Below are 19,032 nucleotides of genomic sequence, written 5' to 3' on the forward strand. Positions count from 1 at the left end.
AACCGTCTCAGCGGGTCGCAGAGTACGTGACAAACTGGAAGAAAAACAAAGACAAACTTTGGAATGGCAGCTAATTTTAATGAGCTTTATAATCAAGTTTACATGTTTCTGATGGCAGGTTAAAAAACAGTATTTTATATTAAAATACAATCCTTAAATCTTGTTTACATTTTTTTTCTATAAAATGTCATTATTCAAACTGGACCTTTTATAACTTTTAAAAACATTTAAAATGGCTTTTGTATTACAAAGAAAAAGAAAAGAAAATACATTAAAAAAAACATTTTATCCGATTCCTGATTTATTAAAATGAAACTTGAGGCGTGTTTAAACTATTTTCTGAAGCTGTTTTAAACAGTTATTTTCTGAGGCAGAAAGTTAAAAGTCTGAAGCAGAAATCTAGCATGAAAACACAAATATAAACCCAGCAGTGGAAAACCACTATTACATCAATATTTACATACAGCATTGTGTGAGGTTTTCTTTAAATAAACAGCTTATATGGAGGAGAGAAAGTAGAAAAATAGGCAATTTATTTTCTCAAACAACTTCAGAACCATTTATAACAACATTCTGATTTAAATTTAGCTTCTCTGATAAATTTGTGAAAATATGAGGTTAGTTTGGGCTTTAAACGATGGACTTGTATTGATTATTGATCATATTAGGGTTCGGTTGATGGGTCAGAACAAACCGAACCGGATTCTGGTCTCAAAGGTTCTCCGTGCTGGACGGTCTGTGATGTCACCATCTGTCTTGTTAACCTGGTTAGATCATCATGGTAACAACAAGCTTGTTCATAAGAGTAAAACTAAGCTTTGACTGAGTCAAACAGTCGCATCGGCCATGTTAGGAATAACATGAATCAGCATAGAGGAGCTGAAAGCTATGATGTCATACCACAGGCTCCGCCCCCTTCACACCTTGTCTGCTCTGGGTCAACTTCAACCCCACTTCCTGTGTCAGTCTTTGTAGGTTTTTACAGTTTCCTGTTTATATTTTCAGATTAAAACATTACTGGTAGTTTTCTGGATAGAAAACTCATAAAAATAACGGATAAATTGAACAAATTCATTAAGTTACTGATAAATATGTATTTTTGTATTTTGAAATTTCAACACAATAACAGTCTTTTGAGTGAAAATGCTACAGGTTGACAGTAATGCCACAAATCTAACAAATATTCCAGTTAAATTAATATCTAACATTCCTGCAAATTGAGCAAAAAAAAAAAATTAGAATAAACACCCAGAAATGTTAACAGTTTCATGTGCACATTATATTTTGTTTTTCTGCTCTAATAATAATATTAAAACAAGCTGATATTAGATGGATAATTAGTCAGGCTATCTGCTCAGGTAGCTAGCTAACTTTAGTTTTTTTTTTGTAAGCCTTGTTTCAGCCAGCTGACCAGTAGTGTGCAGCAACAGCTTTCTCTGACTTCTCATGAAAAGTTTAACATATAAAACAGCTGATTTTACATGGCACTAAAGTATAATTATAATAATTTACAGCAGAGCTTTTTAGTAGATCGACCATCTGAACTTGAAGGCATTTTTTACCGATCGGTTTAAAAAAAAAACCCAACAAACTGGTTTTATATCATGTAAAAATGTCTTTTTTACAGCACATTTAACCTGAATCCTGTTGGTGATGAGTTTGGTTTCCACGGTGATTTACCACAGTTAAACTGGTGATCCCGACCAAAGAAACAGATTTTATTTAGCTGCTAACGTCCGACCCGTTACTGAACACGTCTCCATGGTGAGCTTCCTCTCTCCTGATTGGCTGAGCGCCGTTGCCTCGTTAACGTCCGTTGTAGATGAAATCTGAGGAGAAATAATCACAATTTTAATGATGTGATGAAAAATTTAATGAAATTAATTCATAAAGCTGTTAAGCTAAACAGGAAGGAGGATTAGCAAAGAAATGTTCAATTTCTAATAAATCCTCTAATTTAAATCAACATTTATTTTCTCCTTAGTCCAGATTGTTACATTAGAAGTTATGTTTAGTTTGCTCGCTGATATTTTCTAGTTTATATGAACTTTAACAGAAACCAGTGAGAGTTCTGTTAGTGTCAGAAAGTCATTTTTGCTTGTTTTGTACTTGAATATCTCAAACTTTTCTGTTTACAAAAATATAAATTCTTAATATTTTCCATTGACTGCAGCGAGTCGAGGGATTAAAACAGAAAACTGACATTTAAATCAGATCGATCACTTAAATATCAAATTAATATCTGGAAGCCTGACTGGAAGTGAATTCTCTATAATTTTTCTGTATTTATTCAAAAAGCAGCTACTCAAACTGAGGTGTTAGAAGATTATCTATAAAACTGATACAAAAGTTTGATTTTCAACCAAAGTTGCAACATTTGTTACATTTTCAGCTGTTGCAATTTTCTTTTTCACCTCACCTGTGGAGGCGCTGCATCAACAACCTCTGAAGAAAACAACACAAAAACCTCTGAAGAAGGCATTGAGCTCAACTTCCTGTTTCACCAAATGTAAACAATAATGTAGTGGCGTCAAATTTTAATCAGTTGTAGGATTTCTCTTTTGTCTTTCTCTAAAGACATTTCTCCCACTAGTGCTAAGCTAGCACATTTGTTTTGGTTGTTGTACCCAGAATGCCATTCGCTGTAGTCCACTTCCTGCTCTGGTCCACTTGGTGTTCACATATGCATTCAAATCACACCAGAACCGAAGTTTTTACTCTGATCAGAGTTCAGGGTCTCAACAGTATCATTTCATTTTATTCGTAGCGACAGAACGCACATTTTATATCTGCTCCATATTTTAAGACAAAAGATATTAAACTTGCCAACTTGTTTACTGGTAATTCATTGTTCTTCCTTTACTTTCAAATACTTACATTAAAACGCCACCACTGTGCATTTCAAAATGCAAATTAATTATTACATATTTTCTTCTCTGCTACACCTTAAAATAAATAAACATCCAGTATGATGTAAACTAATACCTAATAGTGGTAATAATTATAATGTTACACACTTAATGTAGTATCTGCTGTTGAGATGCTGGGATGGGGGGCCCCAGATTAAAATCTGTTTATGGTCCCAAAAAGGTTTGGACCGGCCCTGGTGTCCAGAATGTGCTCCCCCTACAGGAACAAGCTGGTACTGATAATTTAAGTGTTTTTTTAACACTTAACTGAAACAAAATCTACATTTAAATCGAAAGTTAAGTGAAACCACACCAGAGCCCTGGTTCTGGTTCTGGTTCTGGACTCACCGCGGCAGTATTCTGGGTTGAAATTCTCGTAGATGGGATAGAGCGGGTTCTCCTGCTCGCTGCGGTGCTTCCTGGCTCGCAGCACGTCCCTCACACACTGATGCAGGAAGGCGTACTGACACTGAAACACACACCAGATCAGAACACTGCTGGGTTCTCCAATGAGCTACGGTCTGGTTCTGGTTCTGGTTCCGTACCTCAGTCTGGACCATGTGCTGCCGGTGCAGCCGCAGGTCGAACACGCAGCCGTACAGGTCGATGCCTCCCTTGGAGTCCAGCTGCTGCAGAACCCGGTCCAAGGCGACGAAGGTCCCGGTCCGACCGACTCCGGCGCTGCCAGAACAAAACCCGGTTAACGACCCAGAACAATACGGTTCTGTTTAAATGTCGCAGGTCCGGGCGCCTATCGCCGACCCACCTGCAGTGCACAACGGTGGCGCCAGTGCTGGGTGAGCGGTCCACGTAGTCCCGGACGGTCCGAACGAACTGGATCAGGGACTGGGTGCTTTCGGGAACGCCGTGGTCGGGCCACACCGTGTAGTGGAAGTGACGCATCATCCGTGGATAACTGCAGCTGTTCTCCTTCAGAACCAGGAAGTAAGTTCAGTTTCTGCTCTAGGATGGCGCTAAAGGTCAAAGGTCACATATTACATTTCCCTCAACAAGTTAGGAAACGTCTATGGCCTATGCAAAACATGTCCATCACATTTTAACACAAAATCATTTTTAGATAAGATTTTAGGGCGTTTTGTCACTTTAAAATAAGCTGCTGCTGGCCACGCCCCCAACTCAATGTTTACACTCGCAGGTGAAAATGTCTGCAAACTGATGAGCAATTATGCAACCGTACATCTTTGAAAAGCAGACGTGGGGCCTCCTGCACAACCAACAAGAATGCAGGAAGTGGTTTCTGGATGGTAAGTCAACAATTAAACATTTTGTCTTTTCATACAGCGGTAATACCAGTTGACCAAACATGCTGGAGCTCAGCAGGGGTTGCTAGGTAATGGGCAGAACTCTGCTCTGGTTGATAGGTAATGTGTAATGGTAATTGCCAAAAAGCAGCTGATTCATTGTCTCAATAATCAATAAATCACATCTTAAATTAAAATGAACTTTTTAATTTTCATTAACATGATTTATTGTTTTTCTCTGGAAGATAAAACTCTTCAGTCTGGTCTCAACTAGCCCTTTATTGGAAGGATAATGTTGTTTACAGTAATTTCATGATTCATTTTATTTATTTGGTATATTTAAATCGTCTTCCAATTCCAGTGTTAAATGTTCATTAGAAATTAAAGCTTATTGAACTTTGACAATGTGTTCTTGCATTATTATTATGCCATTAACATTATATTACTTACTAAACGATATTATCATTTATCACAATAACCTTTGATAATGAATGATAATTTATCATTCAACTAAATGTTATCATGAAAGGCTCAGGTGAGTTTTTTAAAACTTTTTGATTGTTTTTAGAAGCAGTTGAAACTGAAATAGAAGCAAAAAACGTGCAAAAAGGTCGCCTTTAATTTGTAATGAATTGTTTTGAAGTTGCAGGAAATCGTTGCTGAATTGTACCGAGATGATCTTGAACTCTCTGATGGTCCACTCTGGCAGGACGGACTCTGACAGCATCTGAATGACCAGATCGCCGTAGTACAGCGGCTCCTTGTCGGCCGGCCAGTACTGATCACACTTCACCTGCAAACAGAACGCCACGCTAGTTCACCATCTGCAGATCAATCAGTTAATCATGATGAACTGATTAATCGATTAATAGCTAACTGGAGCATACAGTGGAAAAAGACAAACATTTCAAAATTAATTTAATTTGTTTTTGCGTCTTTTAATGAATTGATTATATTGTCTAAAATATGCTGAAGTGGTTAAATGAAAAATCTACAGAATGTATAGATTTTTTATCAAATGAGTAAAATAACTGATTACTAAAATAATCAGTAGCTGCAGTTCTAAATTCTCTGAATAAGTTAACTAGACACAGTGAGATGTTTGCAGCTCATTAAGTCCAAATGGATCCATTATTTCTAGTATCTGCAGTCAGCATGTGGTTGAGGCTCCTTCTGCATGAATTACTGCATCAATGCAGCGTAGCATGGAAGAGATCAGCCTTCAGGTCGGCTCATCTTTATGTCAGACAATAAAACATTATTTTTCTACCACATTTTTTCCTTCCACTCAACCTTCCATCAATATACTTCGCTATAGTCCTCTTTTGAACATCTAGCTTCTTTAGCAAAGAGTTTTTGTTGTTTAACCCCCATGTGCAGAATGCTAAATAAGTTAAAATAAAAACAACACCGTCTTTAATACAATGTTTTCAAGCTCTTTCTGTGTTTTATGCTTTTCTTTACTTTAAATAAAATGATTTAATGAGAGTAAATGTTTGATCTCAAAGGGAAATTGAACATTGTTGAAACTCAACATGGAATGTTACATTTGCACCTTTAAATAAATTCATTTATTGGTCTCTGGATACTAATAAATGGAAAATTTAGTGGAAGAAAAACATGTTGTGCAAACTGTCCTGACTTGAACCTTAAAGATATTTTTGAGTAGTAAGAGGAAGATGAGAGCGACCAGAACCAACAGTCCAGATGGCTTGATCTCCATCAGCCTGTTCTTACCCGTCCCTTCTCCACACACTGCGTCACCATGACAACGTTGTGCACACCGTGCTCCCACACCATCCTCCAGAAATCGTCCTTCGTGCCCGGCAGCGGCCCCTGGGTGGCGATGTACTCCCGGCGGTAGTTGTTGCCCTGGAGGCGGAGTGACAGTGAGGGCATGTTGGTGTGGTGTGTGTGTGTGTGTGTGTGTGTGTGTGTGCGTGTGCGTACAGCGTACAGGTATATAGCTAGCGTTGACGTAGTCAGAGCAGGGGTCATCCTCCAGGTAGGACAGCTTCACCCGGGTGGAGTCGTCTGGAAACGGAAACAAACATCGGTCTGAAGCTGCTTGAAATTAATGACAATTAATTAGTTAATTAAATCTGACTAGACAAAACCAACTCCATTATTAGAAAACAAACTGTTAGTTTCTTTATGAAAACATCTTTGAAGTTGGTTCAAAAATTAAATGTCATGTCATTTCTCAGCAGATATTGAGTTGCTGAATAAACGTACACGGCAGGATGTTGTTGTAGCGGTTCTTCCCGCGGTTTTCCGGCAGTCTGGCCACGTCCATCGTCTGGTTGCGGCCCACATCCTTCAGATCCTGCAGAAACACGAGATTCACTCTGCAGGGAACGTTCTGAGTTCACTTAACACTGAAGGGAAATTACAATCTGCTGAGAAAGCTAAAAACCAGGATGAAGCACAAAGTCTAGAGCAGATCAGGATCCTGGTTCTGCTTACCAAACTTTCTTTAATGTTGTAAATACAGCCAAATTATTTAAATAAATTAACTTTTTAATGATTTACATCAGCAGTAGAGGATGGAAAATGTTTAAGGTGAAAAACAGCAGTAAACATTTCTCATCTGAAATCACCTCAAACTCCTCAGACAGCAGGTAGTTGGAGTCGGCCTGCAGTTTGTTCAGATGGGACTCAAAGTGGCACGCTTTGACGGGACTGTAGGAAGGAGGGGGACATGTGAACAACATGTGAACAACATGTGAACAACATGTGAACAACATGTGAACAACAATCTGCTGCTTCAGCCTCAGATTTACAGAGAAACTCACCTGGTGACCCTCCGATTACTGCAGGGAAACAGAAACAGTCAGTTAATGTTCACACTAACATGTACAAATATATTTATCATGTTGTTTATTAGAAATTGGCTTTTTTAACAATATACTTCAATATATGCCAATAATTCTTAAATATAGATGAGAAAGATAAGCAGATTGTTTCACCTATGAAAAGGGAAAAATATCTTATTATAAGTGAAATAATCTGCCAGGGAACTAGAACTTTTTTATGAATATAAATNAAATGCTGCAACTGTGCTGCTCAGTTTGATCTCTAAAGAAAGTTTTTCTTTCAGTAGAAAAAAACAAAATGTAGAACAAGTCTAACTGGGTTCTTTTACTTTTAAACAGTAAACATTTTCCTTGATTGCTAATCAGTATCAGTCTGTATAACTCAAGATATTTATTCATTAAAAAAACTCACTTTATTCCGTCTTCCAACACAACAAGCAGCATATTTGTTGTCATTCCTAATGATTGGATTCTGAAGTTTATCTGCAGCAGATTTGTTTTCTCTTCAGGTCAATATTTGTTAGACTGTATAAAAAAGATAAATAGAAAAAGAACAGGAAAATTTTGACGAAAAAATTCTGAAATTTTGAGATTAATCTCAGTAGACTTTTAGAAAATACATGAACATTTCTGAGTTTCAAAAATAAAAAGTTTGATTTTTGAAATGCAGAAATTCTCAACATTTTCTCGAAAATTTCTGAGCTTAATTTGAAAATTTTGGAGTTATTTGGTGCAAATCAACTCTGCAATGTTCCTAATTCACCATCGTAAAGGTCAGAGTCGGGAGCTGGACTGAAACGGCGACCCAAGATGTTCAGAAAACCTGGAAAAAAGTCGATCAGAACCGTCTCAGCGGGTCGCAGAGTACGTGACAAACTGGAAGAAAAACAAAGACAAACTTTGGAATGGCAGCTAATTTTAATGAGCTTTATAATCAAGTTTACATGTTTCTGATGGCAGGTTAAAAAACAGTATTTTATATTAAAATACAATCCTTAAATCTTGTTTACATTTTTTTTCTATAAAATGTCATTATTCAAACTGGACCTTTTATAACTTTTAAAAACATTTAAAATGGCTTTTGTATTACAAAGAAAAAGAAAAGAAAATACATTAAAAAAAACATTTTATCCGATTCCTGATTTATTAAAATGAAACTTGAGGCGTGTTTAAACTATTTTCTGAAGCTGTTTTAAACAGTTATTTTCTGAGGCAGAAAGTTAAAAGTCTGAAGCAGAAATCTAGCATGAAAACACAAATATAAACCCAGCAGTGGAAAACCACTATTACATCAATATTTACATACAGCATTGTGTGAGGTTTTCTTTAAATAAACAGCTTATATGGAGGAGAGAAAGTAGAAAAATAGGCAATTTATTTTCTCAAACAACTTCAGAACCATTTATAACAACATTCTGATTTAAATTTAGCTTCTCTGATAAATTTGTGAAAATATGAGGTTAGTTTGGGCTTTAAACGATGGACTTGTATTGATTATTGATCATATTAGGGTTCGGTTGATGGGTCAGAACAAACCGAACCGGATTCTGGTCTCAAAGGTTCTCCGTGCTGGACGGTCTGTGATGTCACCATCTGTCTTGTTAACCTGGTTAGATCATCATGGTAACAACAAGCTTGTTCATAAGAGTAAAACTAAGCTTTGACTGAGTCAAACAGTCGCATCGGCCATGTTAGGAATAACATGAATCAGCATAGAGGAGCTGAAAGCTATGATGTCATACCACAGGCTCCGCCCCCTTCACACCTTGTCTGCTCTGGGTCAACTTCAACCCCACTTCCTGTGTCAGTCTTTGTAGGTTTTTACAGTTTCCTGTTTATATTTTCAGATTAAAACATTACTGGTAGTTTTCTGGATAGAAAACTCATAAAAATAACGGATAAATTGAACAAATTCATTAAGTTACTGATAAATATGTATTTTTGTATTTTGAAATTTCAACACAATAACAGTCTTTTGAGTGAAAATGCTACAGGTTGACAGTAATGCCACAAATCTAACAAATATTCCAGTTAAATTAATATCTAACATTCCTGCAAATTGAGCAAAAAAAAAAAATTAGAATAAACACCCAGAAATGTTAACAGTTTTCATGTGCACATTATATTTTGTTTTTCTGCTCTAATAATAATATTAAAACAAGCTGATATTAGATGGATAATTAGTCAGGCTATCTGCTCAGGTAGCTAGCTAACTTTAGTTTTTTTTTTGTAAGCCTTGTTTCAGCCAGCTGACCAGTAGTGTGCAGCAACAGCTTTCTCTGACTTCTCATGAAAAGTTTAACATATAAAACAGCTGATTTTACATGGCACTAAAGTATAATTATAATAATTTACAGCAGAGCTTTTTAGTAGATCGACCATCTGAACTTGAAGGCATTTTTTACCGATCGGTTTAAAAAAAAAACCCAACAAACTGGTTTTATATCATGTAAAAATGTCTTTTTTACAGCACATTTAACCTGAATCCTGTTGGTGATGAGTTTGGTTTCCACGGTGATTTACCACAGTTAAACTGGTGATCCCGACCAAAGAAACAGATTTTATTTAGCTGCTAACGTCCGACCCGTTACTGAACACGTCTCCATGGTGAGCTTCCTCTCTCCTGATTGGCTGAGCGCCGTTGCCTCGTTAACGTCCGTTGTAGATGAAATCTGAGGAGAAATAATCACAATTTTAATGATGTGATGAAAAATTTAATGAAATTAATTCATAAAGCTGTTAAGCTAAACAGGAAGGAGGATTAGCAAAGAAATGTTCAATTTCTAATAAATCCTCTAATTTAAATCAACATTTATTTTCTCCTTAGTCCAGATTGTTACATTAGAAGTTATGTTTAGTTTGCTCGCTGATATTTTCTAGTTTATATGAACTTTAACAGAAACCAGTGAGAGTTCTGTTAGTGTCAGAAAGTCATTTTTGCTTGTTTTGTACTTGAATATCTCAAACTTTTCTGTTTACAAAAATATAAATTCTTAATATTTTCCATTGACTGCAGCGAGTCGAGGGATTAAAACAGAAAACTGACATTTAAATCAGATCGATCACTTAAATATCAAATTAATATCTGGAAGCCTGACTGGAAGTGAATTCTCTATAATTTTTCTGTATTTATTCAAAAAGCAGCTACTCAAACTGAGGTGTTAGAAGATTATCTATAAAACTGATACAAAAGTTTGATTTTCAACCAAAGTTGCAACATTTGTTACATTTTCAGCTGTTGCAATTTTCTTTTTCACCTCACCTGTGGAGGCGCTGCATCAACAACCTCTGAAGAAAACAACACAAAAACCTCTGAAGAAGGCATTGAGCTCAACTTCCTGTTTCACCAAATGTAAACAATAATGTAGTGGCGTCAAATTTTAATCAGTTGTAGGATTTCTCTTTTGTCTTTCTCTAAAGACATTTCTCCCACTAGTGCTAAGCTAGCACATTTGTTTTGGTTGTTGTACCCAGAATGCCATTCGCTGTAGTCCACTTCCTGCTCTGGTCCACTTGGTGTTCACATATGCATTCAAATCACACCAGAACCGAAGTTTTTACTCTGATCAGAGTTCAGGGTCTCAACAGTATCATTTCATTTTATTCGTAGCGACAGAACGCACATTTTATATCTGCTCCATATTTTAAGACAAAAGATATTAAACTTGCCAACTTGTTTACTGGTAATTCATTGTTCTTCCTTTACTTTCAAATACTTACATTAAAACGCCACCACTGTGCATTTCAAAATGCAAATTAATTATTACATATTTTCTTCTCTGCTACACCTTAAAATAAATAAACATCCAGTATGATGTAAACTAATACCTAATAGTGGTAATAATTATAATGTTACACACTTAATGTAGTATCTGCTGTTGAGATGCTGGGATGGGGGGCCCCAGATTAAAATCTGTTTATGGTCCCAAAAAGGTTTGGACCGGCCCTGGTGTCCAGAATGTGCTCCCCCTACAGGAACAAGCTGGTACTGATAATTTAAGTGTTTTTTTAACACTTAACTGAAACAAAATCTACATTTAAATCGAAAGTTAAGTGAAACCACACCAGAGCCCTGGTTCTGGTTCTGGTTCTGGACTCACCGCGGCAGTATTCTGGGTTGAAATTCTCGTAGATGGGATAGAGCGGGTTCTCCTGCTCGCTGCGGTGCTTCCTGGCTCGCAGCACGTCCCTCACACACTGATGCAGGAAGGCGTACTGACACTGAAACACACACCAGATCAGAACACTGCTGGGTTCTCCAATGAGCTACGGTCTGGTTCTGGTTCTGGTTCCGTACCTCAGTCTGGACCATGTGCTGCCGGTGCAGCCGCAGGTCGAACACGCAGCCGTACAGGTCGATGCCTCCCTTGGAGTCCAGCTGCTGCAGAACCCGGTCCAAGGCGACGAAGGTCCCGGTCCGACCGACTCCGGCGCTGCCAGAACAAAACCCGGTTAACGACCCAGAACAATACGGTTCTGTTTAAATGTCGCAGGTCCGGGCGCCTATCGCCGACCCACCTGCAGTGCACAACGGTGGCGCCAGTGCTGGGTGAGCGGTCCACGTAGTCCCGGACGGTCCGAACGAACTGGATCAGGGACTGGGTGCTTTCGGGAACGCCGTGGTCGGGCCACACCGTGTAGTGGAAGTGACGCATCATCCGTGGATAACTGCAGCTGTTCTCCTTCAGAACCAGGAAGTAAGTTCAGTTTCTGCTCTAGGATGGCGCTAAAGGTCAAAGGTCACATATTACATTTCCCTCAACAAGTTAGGAAACGTCTATGGCCTATGCAAAACATGTCCATCACATTTTAACACAAAATCATTTTTAGATAAGATTTTAGGGCGTTTTGTCACTTTAAAATAAGCTGCTGCTGGCCACGCCCCCAACTCAATGTTTACACTCGCAGGTGAAAATGTCTGCAAACTGATGAGCAATTATGCAACCGTACATCTTTGAAAAGCAGACGTGGGGCCTCCTGCACAACCAACAAGAATGCAGGAAGTGGTTTCTGGATGGTAAGTCAACAATTAAACATTTTGTCTTTTCATACAGCGGTAATACCAGTTGACCAAACATGCTGGAGCTCAGCAGGGGTTGCTAGGTAATGGGCAGAACTCTGCTCTGGTTGATAGGTAATGTGTAATGGTAATTGCCAAAAAGCAGCTGATTCATTGTCTCAATAATCAATAAATCACATCTTAAATTAAAATGAACTTTTTAATTTTCATTAACATGATTTATTGTTTTTCTCTGGAAGATAAAACTCTTCAGTCTGGTCTCAACTAGCCCTTTATTGGAAGGATAATGTTGTTTACAGTAATTTCATGATTCATTTTATTTATTTGGTATATTTAAATCGTCTTCCAATTCCAGTGTTAAATGTTCATTAGAAATTAAAGCTTATTGAACTTTGACAATGTGTTCTTGCATTATTATTATGCCATTAACATTATATTACTTACTAAACGATATTATCATTTATCACAATAACCTTTGATAATGAATGATAATTTATCATTCAACTAAATGTTATCATGAAAGGCTCAGGTGAGTTTTTTAAAACTTTTTGATTGTTTTTAGAAGCAGTTGAAACTGAAATAGAAGCAAAAAACGTGCAAAAAGGTCGCCTTTAATTTGTAATGAATTGTTTTGAAGTTGCAGGAAATCGTTGCTGAATTGTACCGAGATGATCTTGAACTCTCTGATGGTCCACTCTGGCAGGACGGACTCTGACAGCATCTGAATGACCAGATCGCCGTAGTACAGCGGCTCCTTGTCGGCCGGCCAGTACTGATCACACTTCACCTGCAAACAGAACGCCACGCTAGTTCACCATCTGCAGATCAATCAGTTAATCATGATGAACTGATTAATCGATTAATAGCTAACTGGAGCATACAGTGGAAAAAGACAAACATTTCAAAATTAATTTAATTTGTTTTTGCGTCTTTTAATGAATTGATTATATTGTCTAAAATATGCTGAAGTGGTTAAATGAAAAATCTACAGAATGTATAGATTTTTTATCAAATGAGTAAAATAACTGATTACTAAAATAATCAGTAGCTGCAGTTCTAAATTCTCTGAATAAGTTAACTAGACACAGTGAGATGTTTGCAGCTCATTAAGTCCAAATGGATCCATTATTTCTAGTATCTGCAGTCAGCATGTGGTTGAGGCTCCTTCTGCATGAATTACTGCATCAATGCAGCGTAGCATGGAAGAGATCAGCCTTCAGGTCGGCTCATCTTTATGTCAGACAATAAAACATTATTTTTCTACCACATTTTTTCCTTCCACTCAACCTTCCATCAATATACTTCGCTATAGTCCTCTTTTGAACATCTAGCTTCTTTAGCAAAGAGTTTTTGTTGTTTAACCCCCATGTGCAGAATGCTAAATAAGTTAAAATAAAAACAACACCGTCTTTAATACAATGTTTTCAAGCTCTTTCTGTGTTTTATGCTTTTCTTTACTTTAAATAAAATGATTTAATGAGAGTAAATGTTTGATCTCAAAGGGAAATTGAACATTGTTGAAACTCAACATGGAATGTTACATTTGCACCTTTAAATAAATTCATTTATTGGTCTCTGGATACTAATAAATGGAAAATTTAGTGGAAGAAAAACATGTTGTGCAAACTGTCCTGACTTGAACCTTAAAGATATTTTTGAGTAGTAAGAGGAAGATGAGAGCGACCAGAACCAACAGTCCAGATGGCTTGATCTCCATCAGCCTGTTCTTACCCGTCCCTTCTCCACACACTGCGTCACCATGACAACGTTGTGCACACCGTGCTCCCACACCATCCTCCAGAAATCGTCCTTCGTGCCCGGCAGCGGCCCCTGGGTGGCGATGTACTCCCGGCGGTAGTTGTTGCCCTGGAGGCGGAGTGACAGTGAGGGCATGTTGGTGTGGTGTGTGTGTGTGTGTGTGTGTGTGTGTGTGCGTGTGCGTACAGCGTACAGGTATATAGCTAGCGTTGACGTAGTCAGAGCAGGGGTCATCCTCCAGGTAGGACAGCTTCACCCGGGTGGAGTCGTCTGGAAACGGAAACAAACATCGGTCTGAAGCTGCTTGAAATTAATGACAATTAATTAGTTAATTAAATCTGACTAGACAAAACCAACTCCATTATTAGAAAACAAACTGTTAGTTTCTTTATGAAAACATCTTTGAAGTTGGTTCAAAAATTAAATGTCATGTCATTTCTCAGCAGATATTGAGTTGCTGAATAAACGTACACGGCAGGATGTTGTTGTAGCGGTTCTTCCCGCGGTTTTCCGGCAGTCTGGCCACGTCCATCGTCTGGTTGCGGCCCACATCCTTCAGATCCTGCAGAAACACGAGATTCACTCTGCAGGGAACGTTCTGAGTTCACTTAACACTGAAGGGAAATTACAATCTGCTGAGAAAGCTAAAAACCAGGATGAAGCACAAAGTCTAGAGCAGATCAGGATCCTGGTTCTGCTTACCAAACTTTCTTTAATGTTGTAAATACAGCCAAATTATTTAAATAAATTAACTTTTTAATGATTTACATCAGCAGTAGAGGATGGAAAATGTTTAAGGTGAAAAACAGCAGTAAACATTTCTCATCTGAAATCACCTCAAACTCCTCAGACAGCAGGTAGTTGGAGTCGGCCTGCAGTTTGTTCAGATGGGACTCAAAGTGGCACGCTTTGACGGGACTGTAGGAAGGAGGGGGACATGTGAACAACATGTGAACAACATGTGAACAACATGTGAACAACATGTGAACAACAATCTGCTGCTTCAGCCTCAGATTTACAGAGAAACTCACCTGGTGACCCTCCGATTACTGCAGGGAAACAGAAACAGTCAGTTAATGTTCACACTAACATGTACAAATATATTTATCATGTTGTTTATTAGAAATTGGCTTTTTTAACAATATACTTCAATATATGCCAATAATTCTTAAATATAGATGAGAAAGATAAGCAGATTGTTTCACCTATGAAAAGGGAAAAATATCTTATTATAAGTGAAATAATCTGCCAGGGAACTAGAACTTTTTTATGAATATAAATGAATCATTTTCATAAAATAAGTTACTTATAATTTTGTCTTTTTTAAAGTTTACTAAGATATTTGCACTGGAAACTAGATAGAAATATTTGGCAAGATTTTGTGTTTTTCCAGTGTATTGTGGAATAAACATTGGAGAAAAACTCCTCATGTGACTGTTTTAGTTTCACTTGGTTCAAATGTTTTTAAAATCTCCCACTAAGCTCCTTTGGCATCCAATTATTTATCTATTAATGCAAAACTGAACCGATCAGTCCTGGCCTGTGTTGATGTTAGAAGTATTGTAAGTATTTCTGAGCTGCAGATGAATCCTTTGTTATAAATTATTAAGTGTTCACTAAACTAATGTTATCTCATTTAGGCAATAAAATGTGTATTTTCTTATTTATTTGCATCTTCTAATGCATTTCTAATATTGTATAAAAGGACTTAAATGAAAAAGCATGCAGAAAATGGCAGTTTTTTGTAAAGACAAAAACACTGGATTGTGTCACTTTCGGACCTATAAGGTGTTTAGGAGGTCTTTTTTTAACTACGCTGCATTCACTGTCCCTGTGTTGTTTGTACTTTTAAAACCCAGATAAATCAACCCGACACTCAAAGCTAACATTTAAGTTTTAACTATTAAAGTGATTTAATGATCAAATGAGATTAAATCATCTCTGAATGTTTGCTGCTGATATTTCGTTTCTCTGTAAACTCGGAGTGATTCGGTCCCAGGTTCTGTTGGTGACTGATGAGCTCAGCAGGCCGACAGAACCGGACTCTTATTGGAAACTAATTCTTCACAGCCTCACATATCGGACGTGGGAGACGCTGGAAACGTTCTGCTGCAGAATATTTATAGATGCAGACTCACCTCCTCACTCCCATATACATCCCCGCAGCCGGGACTTCTTTCCACATACTCATCCTCACCACCGGGTTCTCTTGCACGGCCCTGCAGAACCAACAGAACCGGGTCTTCAAAATGCTGCTTTTTACTCTTGTAGTGACAATCACAACATGTTTTACAGCTATGATTAATTTTGATTAATCAATCTAATTTAGTACTTGATTAATTGCTGCCTTCAATATTCAGACTCATAAAAAGACCATTGCTACAAAAAAGCAAAATAGAAAATGTGGACATTTTGAATTTCAAAAGTAACACATTTCTAGAAAAAAAAATCTAATTTTAAGACTAAACTAAGAACTGCTTTGAAAAAAAGCTAGGAATGTTCTGACTTTGAATAATTGGTAGAAAAAAAAGCATTATGACAAATTCAGAAATCTACAAAAGAACATGAAGATTTTTGAGTTTGAAAAACTGCAACAAAAAAAATCAAATTTTTGATTAATCTGAGAAATTTGAGAAAAAAAAACTTGGAAATTTCTGAAAATTTGCTAAAGAAAAATAGAATTTTGACATAAATCTCAGAAATTTTGTAGAAAAAGAAGTAGAAATTTTAAAAATGTTTGTTTTCCACTCACACTTTGCGCAGCCGCTGCCTGTATGCCAGCAGGGAGACGACGGCCACCATCATGCCGATGAGGAACATCCCAGCGCTCAGGCCCTCCACCACGCCCCCTAGAGGCTCTGGCAGGAAGAGGCGAGGTTGGAGTGAAGCTTCGGGTTCGGACTGAAAACGTTTCAGGTGTGAAGCGTTTCTCACCTGCATGCGTCCTGAGCGGCGACGACAGGTACGTGTCTGAGAAGAGCGGGTCGGCTACTTCTCTGAGGTTTTCATCAAACAGTTTGGTGAAGGCTCGCACACTCAGCCTACACAAACACAAACACACACACACACACACACACACCTGGTTATCACTGGCCGCCTCCTGCTGCCTCACCTGTCTCTGCCTTCTGCTCACCTATAAGATGTTTTAGGTTTCAGCGGCCCGTCACAGAAGCCGCCATAACCACGGTACAGGTCATCGTCATGGTAATGATCACAGGCTCCGCCCAGCCGGTCCCCACCTGCCCCCAGATTCACCTCCACCACCTGATCAAGTAGCAAATAATTACTATCTAAGGAATACATTATTGATCATTTTCCTAGTGTACCAAGATATTTGTTAATAAATACTTGTGTTTGTGCAGCGGCTACCTGTCCGCCGGCGCTCTCTGTGTCCTGAGGGCAGCGGCTCGGGAAGTACGCTGTCTGATACGCTCTGACAGAGGAGTTGCTGATGTAATCGCGGTATGATGGCAGTGGGTGGCGCTGTTCCGGCTGCAGATTTTCATTGGCTGTTGAGATAAATGAGGAGTTTCACTTCTTGTCATACAGGGAAGAAAATCTGAGAAGCGTAAAAGCAGCGGTGGAGGAGTTTCCGTACCATCTGACTCAGCTACGATCACAGAGAAGTATCTGATGGCTCCGTTGGCATCGCTGAACCAGGAACAGTTGAAACGGAACAAGATGGAGGACGACGTCATTTTGGATGACTTCTCGCTGACGTGAACGCTGGGCGGCGGGACGGGTGGACCTGACAGGAAATTCATTCATCAACCAAAAGTTTAACAACGATTCTTCCTACAATACATTTAACTTTTGGAGTAGCTAACTATCCCAAAATCAACGTTAACATGAAAACAGCTGCCAACAGATGTACAATTAGAAAACTGTGCATCTTTGAAAAGCAGAAATAGAGCCTCCTGCACAACCAACAAGGATGTAACAAGTGATTTCTGGAAGGTAAGTCAACAACAAAACACTTGTCTTTGCCAGAAGCATTGCACAGCACATAAAACCACAGTAAACCCAGCTGACCAAATGTGCCAGAGCTTAGTTTGGGTTGCTAGGTAACGGGTGGAACTCTGCTTGAATTGTTAGGTAACAGTGTCTGTAGAATATCACTCAACAATTGCGAGGTTTTTGAAATGTTTCAGTTTCTAGACACCAAAAACCATGAACTTAGCGCCAAAAAACGACCAATTTAGCACTTTGTTGTTAGAAGCAGTTGAGACCAAAATGGAGGCATAAAAAGTTAATTTTGCATAATATATTCAGTTTAAATCAATATAATATTCCATGGACTCTTCAACCTGCTGCTGTGGAGGTTAGAAACTTCCAGTGTCATCTCTTCTTCTTCTATTAATGTCTTTTTTTCCCAGTGTCCTCGTGTCAGGTTGATTTATGGTGTAGCACAGGCAGAAAGTGGAAGAACAAATAAGGAAGAAAAGGTTGGAAAAGAGAAGAAACTTGTACTTTGGGTCACAATGACTTAATTTCTGAAAGGTCAAAGAGATAAATAAAGTGACTCATTGGTTATAAAGAGCGCAGCACAACAGGAAGCTGCTCAGATAGCAGGAAGTCCATGTGACCTTGATAACAGTTAATTAACTTAAGCCAGGAGTGTTTTCAGAAACGGAAATCTGCACCAGAAGTAATGTCAGGAATTCTGCTCCGACCTAAAAACCTTCAGAAAATAAGAAATCTGTTCAACTAATTCTACTAAATAATTTTTATATTGTTATATTGTAGCATTAGCACAGCCTGTCTATAGCATCCATTAACATTTTCTTATTTCCAGTCTGTTTGTCTTGTTGGCTATAGAGGGTCACATACGTTTGTTCTGGATGTACTTTAGTAGTTTAAAACTTCCAGCAGGTCAGATGAAAGACATAATTTGGGTTAAAAATGGGTCAGTTTTAATCATTTTCTACACAACTATGGCTTATTAGGGTCATTTTAGAGTAAATTTGCGAGCAAAAAAATCAGAAACTTTTATTTTCTGAGACTCTAAAGCTTTAAATTCTCAACTTCTGAGCTAATTTTTTTTCTAGAAAATTTCTAAGATTAATCAAACAATTTCTGAGTTTTTTGTTGAAATTTACTCTTTTTTTCCGTCCGTATTGACCCAAGTAAGCTGTCGCAGTTCTAATCTAGATTAACACCAAATGGTATATATGAATAATTATTTGGCTTTAGTATTGATTATATCGAAGGATTAGTTATTTTTAGCAGCTTCAGGTCTCCAGTTCATGTCAAGTTTGAATTTGTTC

General features: G+C 38.0%; 2 protein-coding genes and 1 long non-coding RNA gene across 4 annotated transcripts in view; all 3 read right to left on the reverse strand.

The window, feature by feature from the left end:
• Positions 1-321: 321 nt before the first annotated feature.
• LOC106957154 (uncharacterized) lies at positions 322-8,880 on the reverse strand. The gene is made up of 2 exons (XR_001426901.1): positions 8,563-8,880; positions 322-755 (listed from the first exon to the last, which is right to left on the reverse strand). It is a non-coding gene; the product is annotated as an uncharacterized LOC106957154 (long non-coding RNA).
• Positions 1,561-7,070, reverse strand: LOC106957153 (receptor-type tyrosine-protein phosphatase beta-like). The gene is made up of 10 exons (XM_015048409.1): positions 6,967-7,070; positions 6,772-6,853; positions 6,407-6,497; positions 6,129-6,205; positions 5,909-6,043; positions 4,842-4,964; positions 3,676-3,839; positions 3,455-3,590; positions 3,258-3,378; positions 1,561-1,829 (listed from the first exon to the last, which is right to left on the reverse strand). Exons 3-10 carry the CDS (start codon positions 6,465-6,467, stop codon positions 1,807-1,809), a joined length of 840 nt encoding a protein of 279 aa, XP_014903895.1. The 5' UTR covers positions 6,468-6,497; positions 6,772-6,853; positions 6,967-7,070; the 3' UTR covers positions 1,561-1,806.
• A 510-nt stretch (positions 8,881-9,390) lies between the features above and the next one.
• ptprb (protein tyrosine phosphatase receptor type b) overlaps positions 9,391-19,032 on the reverse strand; it is a 35,489-nt gene continuing 25,847 nt past the window's right edge. For both annotated transcript variants that reach the window (XM_015048408.1, XM_015048407.1), the window contains exons 25-40: positions 17,364-17,513; positions 17,135-17,274; positions 16,899-17,029; positions 16,700-16,806; positions 16,518-16,623; positions 15,904-15,984; positions 14,797-14,814; positions 14,602-14,683; positions 14,237-14,327; positions 13,959-14,035; positions 13,739-13,873; positions 12,672-12,794; positions 11,506-11,669; positions 11,285-11,420; positions 11,088-11,208; positions 9,391-9,659 (exon numbers count right to left, since the gene is read on the reverse strand). In XM_015048408.1, coding sequence (XP_014903894.1) covers positions 9,637-9,659; positions 11,088-11,208; positions 11,285-11,420; positions 11,506-11,669; positions 12,672-12,794; positions 13,739-13,873; positions 13,959-14,035; positions 14,237-14,327; positions 14,602-14,683; positions 14,797-14,814; positions 15,904-15,984; positions 16,518-16,623; positions 16,700-16,806; positions 16,899-17,029; positions 17,135-17,274; positions 17,364-17,513 — 1,685 coding nt within the window. In that variant the 3' untranslated portion in view covers positions 9,391-9,636. The remainder of the gene's footprint in view (positions 9,660-11,087; positions 11,209-11,284; positions 11,421-11,505; positions 11,670-12,671; positions 12,795-13,738; positions 13,874-13,958; positions 14,036-14,236; positions 14,328-14,601; positions 14,684-14,796; positions 14,815-15,903; positions 15,985-16,517; positions 16,624-16,699; positions 16,807-16,898; positions 17,030-17,134; positions 17,275-17,363; positions 17,514-19,032) is intronic.

Source organism: Poecilia latipinna, unplaced genomic scaffold (assembly GCF_001443285.1).
Source record: "Poecilia latipinna isolate Pla-1442-1.1 unplaced genomic scaffold, P_latipinna-1.0 Scaffold882, whole genome shotgun sequence".
Taxonomy (NCBI): domain Eukaryota; kingdom Metazoa; phylum Chordata; class Actinopteri; order Cyprinodontiformes; family Poeciliidae; genus Poecilia; species Poecilia latipinna.